Source organism: Takifugu flavidus, chromosome 7 (genome assembly GCF_003711565.1).
Source record: "Takifugu flavidus isolate HTHZ2018 chromosome 7, ASM371156v2, whole genome shotgun sequence".
Classification (NCBI taxonomy): domain Eukaryota; kingdom Metazoa; phylum Chordata; class Actinopteri; order Tetraodontiformes; family Tetraodontidae; genus Takifugu; species Takifugu flavidus.
The window spans coordinates 1,764,003-1,774,647 of NC_079526.1; the positions used below are offsets into that span (position 1 = coordinate 1,764,003).

The 10,645-nt window shown below is 45.3% G+C and overlaps 1 protein-coding gene across 2 annotated transcripts; it reads right to left on the reverse strand.

Moving 5' to 3' along the window:
• Positions 1-1,949: 1,949 nt before the first annotated feature.
• LOC130529273 (artemin) lies at positions 1,950-10,209 on the reverse strand. 2 transcript variants are annotated; one of them, XM_057039308.1, is made up of 4 exons: positions 9,990-10,209; positions 8,745-8,803; positions 7,930-8,074; positions 1,950-3,645 (listed from the first exon to the last, which is right to left on the reverse strand). In XM_057039308.1, the coding sequence occupies exons 1-4, from the start codon at positions 10,018-10,020 to the stop codon at positions 3,239-3,241; spliced, it is 642 nt and encodes a 213-aa protein (XP_056895288.1). In that variant the 5' UTR covers positions 10,021-10,209; the 3' UTR covers positions 1,950-3,238. The 2 variants fall into 2 exon arrangements, with proteins under 2 accessions (XP_056895288.1, XP_056895287.1); XM_057039307.1 differs by having other exon boundaries at positions 8,745-8,806.
• Positions 10,210-10,645: the final 436 nt, after the last annotated feature.

Genomic DNA, 10,645 nt, shown 5'->3' on the forward strand with positions numbered 1-10,645 from the left:
TCTCCTCCTTTTACTTCTTAATATTCACTTTAAGGTTTAAGTAAATATATGAATAGCTGAATTTAAATGTAGGCATCTCATGCATCGGAAATATGGGCTCATTACTTGTCAGACATGTGCAACAGTTTTCTGGACACCAGATTTTTGGGCCAAAAATATAAACCTGCAATGAGAGACAATATTATTAATCACACAGGGCAAATATAGATGCCAGATTTATTTTAAGACAAACAAAACCAAAACATACTGTAATTCCAGTGTTTTCCAGCAAATTTATTATCAATTTTGTGTTAACCCTATCCATAAGAAACACAGTCATTTAAGCATAAGGGTGTCCATAAAGGTGTCGATCTTGTTGTCATCTCATCTGACCTCCGGACACATGTTTTAGATACTTGAGTAAAGAGAGAGGCTGAGCCGCCAACCGATCTCCACCTGGTGGTGAGTTTGATTCATTGGAGAGGGAGGAAGTTGGACAGGCCTGGCAGACCCAAACGTTTTGTGAGGGTCTGTTGGGAACATCTGGCTGAGGCCTCCATCAGGGAGGTCTTCAACTCCCACATCCGGAAGAGCTTCTATCAGATTCCACAGAGGCTAGGGACATTGATTCAAAGTGGATCATGTTCTCTGCCTCCATTATTGACGCGGCAGCTTTGAGCTGTGGACGCAAGGTCACAGGTGCCAGTTGTGGGGGAAGGCCCCTGACTTGGTGGTGAACACTGGAAGTAAGGGATGCTGTGGAGCTGAAGAAGGTCTATGCTGGCTGCAGCTTGGGCTGTCCTGGAGGCAAAAACTCAAGCCTGGGAGGAGTTCAGGAAAGCCAATAAATTCTGACAAACCATCGGTCCATAGGAGGGGGAAGCAGTGCTCTGGCAACACTGTCTAGAGTGGGGGTGGGGAGCTTCTGACCAAACTGGGGATATTATTGTTGGACAGTAGAAGCAATACTTCAACAAGCTCCTCAGTCAATGTGGTTTTCGTCCCAGCCGCGGAACACTGGACCAGCTCCGTGGAGGGTATAGAGCCCAATCAGTCAACATGTGTTTTGTTGATCTGGAAAAGGCATTTGACCATTTCCCTTAGGGTATCCCGTGGGATGGGTACGTGGCCCTCTGATAAGGGCTGTTCGGCAGAATTTCTAGGCATAGCCAGGGCTGGAGGGAGTCCAGCTTGGAAACCACTAGATTTCATCTCTGCTTTTTGCAGGTGATGTTGTTCTGTTGGCTTCATCAAACCAGGACCTCCAGCATGTACTGGGGTGGGTTGCTGCCGAGTGCGAAGCAGCTGGGATGAGAATTAGTATCTCCAAATTCGAGGCCATGGTTCTTGACCAGAAAAGGGTGGTTTGTCCTCTCCGGGTTGGTGGAGAAATCCTGCCTCAGATGGAGGAGTTCAAGTATCTCTTGTTCATGAGTGAGAGAAAGATGAGACTGACGGGCGGATCAGTGCAGCCTCTGCAGTTATGCAGTCGGTGTACTGGACCACTAAGAGAGAACTTTGTTGAAAGGTGAAGCTCTCCATTTACTGGTCAATCTATGCTCCAACTCTCATGGTCAGGAACTTCGGGAACGACTGAAAGGACAAGATTGCGGATACAAGCGTCATAAATGAGTTTCCTCTGCAGGGTGGCTGGGCGCTCCCTTAGAGAGGGTGAGAAGCTCAGTCATTGGAGGAGGAGGCACAGAGACAGTCCCAGGACACGTTGGAGAGACTTTATCTCTCGGCTGGCCGGGGGGCGCCTCGGAAGCTGGAGGAAGTGTCTGGGGAGAGGGAAGTCTGGGCGTCTGTGCTTAGGACGCTGCACCCACGACCTGGCCCCTGTCTGTAATCTGTCTGTAATCTGGACTGTTCTTCGAGGATGGTGACAAGTTTTGTTCTCTGACGCTGCTATAACCTGCTTTAAATCATTCAAATATCGGAAACCACATGGAGATAATTAGTCCACAAAGTAAAACTGCTATGTTAGTTTATATGACCGAAACTTGAAATGACATTTGTGACATTTCTTAGTTAATGCAGAATATATAAAATCATGAGAATTTCCATATTTAAACCGAGAATGACAACACTGTAAATCCATCTCGCTCGTCCCCTGTTCCTCCTGCCATGGATGGAGGTCAAGTTGAGCAGAGAGAACGTGACTGTCCTCACCTGACCCCACTGACACCAACAGTGGTTAAATGGTAAATTATCCTGTCCAGAGGGGTCCGAATTCTTATCCATGAGCACATATTAGAGCACATCATGTTTGGCAGATTTATATATATAAAAAACACTTTAATATTAAATAATATTTACAGGTTTTGGAGCATACTCAGCTCAACAATGATAAAGCACTCAAAGTCCCAAAATAAACCATCCAGCTTTAAAAACATCAACCAAAATGACACGATGCAACAGAGTAACTATGACAACAGAGAGGTAAACAAGACCCTAGTGATTACTGGCAAGAACTTCAAAATGACAAACTATACAAACAAATGTGGAATTGTCCCATTTTGTTGTTACACGTTCAAACTGTAGTGAATTTTGGCATTTTGCATCTGATAAATAATGTGTTAACATGGTTGGACAGAAAATGTTGAAGCAAAAAACAAACAAATGCTTAAACTGCTATGTGAATTAAACTTTCCAACTACTCTTTGTTTATTTTGTTAAACACCCTGTAGTTTACACCTTAGGTGCAAGGAATGCCTCAGACTGTAAATCTGAACTTTCACATTCATCTCATATAAAACGAGAGTGAAATTCAAATGAGATTAAAAGGCGTGATTGACCTTTAGCTCTAAGGCCTCAAAATTGTGCACCAGTTTAATGCTGGAGGTTGTCGCCCGTCTGTATTGATATTTCCACATTTGCTTAACTAATTTTGACTCTTTCTGATTAGTTAGAATTTAACACAGAAAACATTCAATCCCTTTGCAGAAATGATCATGCTGAACTTGGTATTGAGCTCCTGGAGTTCCTGGGCACCTTCAATAAGCTGAAGGAAGGGCAGCCCACGATCCATTATGACTGGAACAGAACTTTCTCCACTGTGTTCACTGTTAGGACCATTTAAACAAACCACCAATGACACAGACCTGTGGGAGACTTCCAGTTTACCTGCTGCTGCCATGCTGGAATATCTCTACTAACGTCAGGAACAACACAACAGTCAGGGTCTTGACCACCTCTACATGGGGCCAGGCCACGAGGCTCTTGTGTTCCTGCATGTGTGTGTGGTCCTGACTGATCATCATCCCACACAGCTACAGTTGGACGCCGACAGCCATTTAATTGTTTGCCATGTAGTTTGAGCGTCCATGAAGGACACAGCTTCATACCGGACAGGCCGACAGCAGGGCTGACCACTGACGTTCTTACTGGAGATACTCCTGTTCTCCATCAGAGCCTTGAGAGCCAGGTCATAGTTTTTGCGTGAGCTCAGGCATGTGCCAACACAGTACTTAAACAAGATTATCTCATCGGAGTCGTATCCCAGACCGAGATCACGCACACGCATCTGTCTTCTCTCCAGGTGGCAGTCACGGCTGCTCCTGCTCCTCTGACGCTTCCGCTTCCATGTTTTGGTTGAAGCCGCATCATGAGCGGCGCGCTGCCATCTGCTCTGAACTTCCTCTTCTTGCACCAGTGGCCAATATTCTGCAAAAAATAAAGTGCTGATGAGCCGCAATACATCAATACATAGAAAGTTATTTTAGATTTGCTGACAGGAACAGTCAAGTGAGAACAAGGATTGTTTATTAGCCTGTTATTATTATTAATACACAGTTACTATACACTGTTACCAGCAGCGCCGGCTAAGTAAAGTTGGAACACGGCTTAAAAAATGAAACAAACAGCCGTCCTGAACGCCTCATGTTAGCTGCTGCTGGCCTGGACCCAGTGAGAACTAGCTGATCAAGTTCAAGCTCAAATCAAAAGGGGAGCTTCTACTTGGGATGTGGATCAATTTGGAGTTGCGTATTATAGCTTTTTAAACATTTTGGAAGTTCTAATAAACAAAATAACTAGTCCTGTATATCCCGACAACATAATTTGACCCAGCTCTTTATTAGATACGTGTAAACACGTGCGCTGGATAGAGGAACAGGAAATGTTCAGAAAGACTAAGATCACTTCGTCCACTCAAATCACAACCAGGTTGACTTGATCCAAGTGTGATCCTTTCAGCCTGAGTTCCTGTCGCCATCCTGACACGTGTCCCTGGTTTAGAAGTTTTTCATCCACTCTCTATTTTTCTTCTGGTTTGCTCCCATTTCAAGGAGCAAACCAATGCCTCACTTCTGAGATGGCCATCACGGCTCCTTCCCAACATTCTACGTGACAGAAGTCAAGTCAAACCCACCAGAATAAAACATCTCCTTTCATGCTCTAATGCTCTCTCTCCTGATTGTCACTGGCAAGCTTACTTTTATTGCCCCAGTCTGCCTGTAAACAGCCCCCCAGTAGAATCTTTACCTCCCTGTCAGGGTGTTGTGTTCTGCTGCACTTCATCTAAATGTCCTGTGCAATTATCATTATCCTGGGAGCAAAGTTCTGGAATACTAATTTAAAGTTGTGTAGGTGCATGTCAGTCCATGCTTTGAGATTATGAAAAGAATGTGTATTTCCCAAGGCAACGATGACAAGACCCTCTCAGACTATATTCAGCCATGTCAAAACATGCATTGTGGGCTTGATTCATGTAATTATACAAATATTCCCGCTTGTGAATGAATTTGGCCCTGTTTAAACAACGTTTGGATGTTCTGAGAGGTGAACCAGGAAAAATGTTTCATTGCCCCTATAATGATAATTTCAACTTAAATATCAAACACTTAAACAGAGAAATGATGTTTTCTGTGGTATGAATCACACCTGAAGGTTGTCATGTTCACACAATAGTTTAAACCAACACGAGGAAAACCCTGCTGAGATATGACCAGCGCCATCAGGAGGCAGTAGCAAACGTTGCCAAGAGGCCCAACTGGAACAGAGTAGCGTCCAGTTACATCAGGAACATGTGGATTACAGGAGGGTGGAGTCCCAGTGGGAAGAGTTTCAGGTTCAGGTTCCTCAGGTTTCACATCACTGAGGACCTCACCTGGACCCATCACTCCAATGGAGAGAGGAGACACCTCAACTTCTATCAGGAATATAACAGGGGGTCTGCCCAGAACATCAGCAGAGCGGATCTGCCCTCCATGGAGGAGCTCTGAACTGCAGGAACAAGTCCAGATGGATCAAAACAGATGACCCTCAGACTGTTCCAGCTACTGCCGTCTGGTCCTCAGGCCCAGCATGAGGCCCTGACCACCACACTCAGGAACAGTTTTATTCAACAACAGAAAAGTCCATTTGTGTGACCTTAGCACATTTATTTACATATATTTATTTGTTCATCCAGTTATCAGGTCGGTTCTACAGGGTGAGCTGAGTGATGATGGTTGCTACTATGTCTTAGCGCTATAGCTGCGCTGCTTCCAGTCACAAACACTGAACCTCCACGACATCAGCGCTCTGAAGGATGAGCCTCTATGACATCACCATTTGTAACTTTTGTTATTAATGTTTGGTTATAAGCTTTTGTTTACATCTTACAATGGGCTGTTCTCATGGTATAAAGTCGACATCTGAGAGGACTTGACCACATGACTGTGTCTCTTTTGCTATGAGCCTGTCTTCTAGTCCAAAACATGCCTGCCTGTCTAAAAGATCATGCTCAGTGGGCAGCTCCATTTGTGTTTTCTGTATCTCTGATAGGTCACATTGTTCATGAATCTGTTTAAACGGATCATTTTGACTCTTCTGTCCAGATAGAAGCTGCTGGAGGAAATATAGTAAAGATGATACAGATACTTGAGACTTGAGCTAAATGGGTCTTATGGATCATGTATTAAATCAGTGTAAATCAGTGATCCAATCAGTGATCCAATGAAGCAAAAATTAGACCCTGTGATGGTGATGATGATTATGGGGGTAATGATGATGATGGTGGTGATGATAATAGTGATGATGGTGATGATGAAGGTGGTGGTGATAATGGTGATTATAGGGGTGGTGATGATGGTGTTTATGGGGGTAATGATGATGATGGTTGTGATGATAATAGTGATGATGATGATGTGGTGATGATGATAGTGATGATGGTGGTGGTGATGATGGTGATGATGATGGTGATGATGGTGGTGCTGCTGGTGCTTCTGGGGGTGCTGCTGCTGCTGGTGGTGCTGCTCCTCGTGCTGCTGGTGGTGCTGCTCCTCGTGCTGCTGCTGGTGGTGCTGCTGCTGGTGGTGCTGCTGGTGCTTCTGGGGGTGCTGCTGCTGGTGGTGCTGCTGCTCGTGCTGCTGGTGGTGCTGCTGCTGGTGGTGCTGCTCCTCGTGCTGCTGCTGGTGGTGCTGCTGGTGCTTCTGGGGGTGCTGCTGCTGCTGGTGCTGCTCCTCGTGCTGCTGCTGGTGGTGGTGCTGCTGCTGGTGGTGCTGCTGCTGGTGGTGGTGCTGCTGCTGGTGGTCCTGCTGGTGCTTCTGGGGGTGCTGCTGCTGCTGGTGCTGCTCCTCGTGCTGCTGCTGGTGGTGGTGCTGCTGCTGGTGGTGCTGCTGCTGGTGGTCCTGCTGGTGGTGGTGATGATGATGATGGTGATGATGGTGGTGATGATGATGATGGTGGTGATGATGATGATGATGAAGGTGGTGATTGTCATGATGATAACCACAAATTGTATCTAAAATCTATCTAACCAGTAGTTTATACAGAATATCTCAAATTCAATGACACATTGCTCGTTAAACATTTGACATTTGGGGACTTGTAAAAGTGTTCAGCCTCCTCAGCATTTCTGTCTGTTGCTTCACAGGCTGGAATGTTCACAAGCTGCTCCAGATGCTTTCATTTGGATGGTTCCACTGGGAAGAGCAATCCTGCTGCAGATTCTTAGACGTGGTTGTTCCTGAGGGTCAGGCTGAGCTGGAAGGTGGACCTTTGTCCCAGTTTCAGGCCCAAACAGGTTTTGCTCGGGAATGTTCCTGTTTTTAGCACGATCCATCCCTTCTGACCAGCTTCCCAGTCCCTGCTGCTGAAGAACATCCCTGCCGCCACGTTCTTTCGTAGGAGGTGTGTTTCCGCTGTAGTCTCATGTGACGAGAGTGCCTTCCTCCAATCAGGCTCTTCCTCGTGACATCCTCATGAGAAGGACTGGCTTCTTTCTGGCGACTCCTCCATAAAGCTCTGTGGAGTGGCCCAATGAACAGATACTCCAAACTCTGCTGTGGAACTCTGCAGCTCCTCCAGGGTTCCCTTTAGGCTCTTAGCTGCCTTTGGCTCATGCCCTCCTTCCCTGGTGAGTTCTGCTGGGTGTCTCTCCTGGCCTGGTTTGTTCTCGTACCATGATGATTGGTCCTGGTTATTGAGATGGGTGTGATGGTGCTCTGGAGACCACCAGAGCTTTGGATATATTCTTCTGTGTGAGAACTCTTGGTGGGGACCTAGCTAATGCTGTTTCAATCCCTGGGGCCTTTCAAAAAAGGTTTTTATACCCAGACAGATCATGTGACACTTTGATTCCACTCAAGTAGTCTCCATTTCACTAGTTATGTTCTGAAGTTCTGAAGGTCACAACACAGCTTTTACTTCAGAGCAACGGAGGTGAAAACACCAACTTTCCGCTTTTTATTCAGCTTTGCATTTCTGTTTTTTCTCATTTCCTTCATCAGCTTAGACTGTTTTGTGCAGCTCTGTTAGATGATAGATAGATAGATGATAGATAGATAGATAGATAGATAGATAGATAGATAGATAGATAGATAGATAGATAGATAGATAGATAGATAGATAGATAGATAGATAGATAGATAGATAGATAGATAGATGATAGATAGATAGATAGATAGATAGATAGATAGATAGATAGATAGATAGACGGATGGATGGATGGATGGATGGAGTTACCAACAACTTTATGCCAGGGGGTGTGGGTGTTGCTGTCCTCAGTAGGAGACCAGGGGGGCTGCTGGGGGTCTGACTCTTTACTGTCCTCCTCAGAAAACACATATTCCACCAGTGTTAGCAGTGATGCTAGCACCCACAGCATCACCTGAAAGATCGGTAAAAACATAATAAATCTTAACTGTAAAAGTGGAGCAGCTCAATAAAAACTGGGAGCTTTGATCCCAAGCCAGAGTAGAAACTAATAGAACCATCACTCTTTGCTTCATAGCAATGAATATGGTACAGATTATTATGGTATGTGTGGCTGACTGATTTAATCTCCGGGCTATTTAACATCTGTTTCAAATCCATCTTAGACAAAACACACTTCAGCCTGCAGTCTGTAAGCTGATGGACGAGGTCTCCTCACTGTATCGGTCTATGTGAGGGAAACCTGCTACCAACGTCTCCACCACCCTTTAATTACTTACTGAACATGAGAGCCCCCCCTGCACAGGTACGTTTAATTATTCATATATATAACAGCTAACGTCAGGGGGATTCCTCAGCGTTCACCAGGAGGAGCAGGAAGGATCCTGGAAATCTCTTGGCTGTTCCAGGGACTTCCTTTTTGTTCTATACCTGGGCCGACACAGCTAATTACACGAAGGACACGTGTGCACGTTCGTCATATTGTCATCTTCAAATCAAGGGTTGTGTCTTCAGGCAGTGTAAAATTAGCCACATGAGTATATAGATAAAAGTGTTTTAGTGCTAGCTGCATTTATCACAGTGTCCATTAATGAAAGCCCATCAGTGACGTGTCTCATGCTCACCTTCCACCTCCTCAGGTGATGCTGGGGTGTCAGCGCGTCTGGCCTCCACCAGGTGTTTCCTTCTTTAGGAGACAAACATACAATTATATACCTGTGTGTGTGTGTGTGTGTTTCATGTGTAAGATGAAGAGAAATCTGAGCCAACTGTTCAACAAAATAAAATAAAATCAAACATTTTGTGTCAATCATTTGCCATTGAGGGAAATTACAAACCACAAAACCTCGAATGAAGGAATTCTGTAAATGATGTAAAGGATGCAAACATGTTCAAGGTGAAGAAATACTGAAACAGGACCATATTTTCACCCACACACATTTGGATTCAGCCGTTCCGATTTACGGCTCAATAGAGCGAGATGCTACACATGTGCTTGCGAAATAAAGCTCTTTTTCCAATTTTACAAAATCACTGTAACAGAAACCAAAAGGGAAATTTTGCATAATTTTAAAGAGTTGGGAGCGACGGAGGGACATAATCTGACATCTAAACGAAAGCGTAAGAATAAAGTGAGTGAAGCAGTCAGTCAGCCTCCTGCTGCAGTCGTCAGTGAGCAGAGGGACTGGAGCAAACCCGTTTCACCAGAGTGAACCATCTCCCTAAGAAGACTCTTCCGATCCTGGAAACAACGAATGGTCACTCCACACCAACATGTGGATAACTGAGGCTGGTTTTCTCAGCTTCAGCCAGATCAGGAAGCAGTCCAAAGGCCCTGTTGTTGTCTTAAAGACCCTCTAGCATCGCAGTTCCTTTAGACCAGCTCCTGTATCAGGAGGCCTTTAAGCATCTCTTCTTTATTATGTGCTGATTATGCTGCTTTAACAACGGCTTCTAACGACCTGCGACCCACTCTGTTGGAGCCGTGTGGATGTTCTACAGTCCCCCACGTCAGTTAAACCCTCCAACTCTGTGACAGAGGAGCAGGACGCACCAGCGTTTCAATCCGCCTGTTAAAAAGAAATAATGTCACAGCTCATAAACTGCCTACAGTCATCTGTGACTGACAACTCCACCACAAGCTGCCGGACCAGTTTAACACAAACTCACAACAGGACCAGTCAGAAAGCCACTTACATTGAAATAATTCAGTTTTAATGTCTGGATCCGTTTTCGAGCTCTCAAAGTTGAACGCAAACTGTATCTTAACTGAGCAAAGATTGTGTTCTAGTCATGTCTCTTAATCCTCGGAGGAGAAACTTCGGAGTCCAGGTCGTTCAGATCGGACGTGTTCGTGACGCGCGGCTTACCTTTGGCGCGTTTGTTCGGCTTCCCGATCATTTACGTGCGTGTGGCAGTAAAAATGGTGCGATAATCCCCACAGACTGAGTCCCAGAGCGCACAGGTCTGCTGCGGGTCCTCGCTGCTCTCCTGGATCTCTGTGGCCACATCTCCGAGCTCCTCATGGCTCCACACAGACTCCCAGAGTGGCAGAGCTGCAGGACAGCACAGGCCAGGTGCGTGCGTGTGCGTGCGGGTTCGGGTGTGTGCGTGTCAATGGCTTCCTGTGATAAATCAGACTTCATTCACAGAAAGACACTTTTAGTATTTAGTGTTTTATTGAATGGAACGTCAAAACACACTCAAATAGAATTTGGGTACATTTTAAGTACATAAATAACAAAAAAAAAAAAAAAAAAAAAAGCGAAAGTACAAGAACACGCACGCGCGCACACACACAGACACACAATACAAGAAATAAAGGCCTGTGACAGTCAGGTCAGACTTGAGTGAAGGTTGATTATTAAATATAAAACTTGATTCCTACAGTAGCAGCAAGAGGAGCAACAGTAGCAGAAGCAACAGTAGTAGCAACAGCAGCACCAATAACAGCAGGAGGAGCAACAGTAGTAGCAACAGCAGCACCAATAACAGCAGGAGGAGCAACAGCAGTAGCAACAGCAGC

Excerpts from the sequence above, each read along its gene's own strand:
- LOC130529273 (XM_057039307.1), bottom strand. The coding sequence starts at position 10,020 with ATGATCGGGAAGCCGAACAAACGCGCCAAAG. Across the intron at positions 8,807-9,989 it reads GCCGAACAAACGCGCCAAAG|AAGGAAACACCTGGTGGAGG; the intron begins GTAAGCCGCGCG and ends TGTCTCCTAAAG. Across the intron at positions 3,646-7,929 it reads CCCCTGGCATAAAGTTGTTG|AATATTGGCCACTGGTGCAA; the intron begins GTAACTCCATCC and ends TATTTTTTGCAG.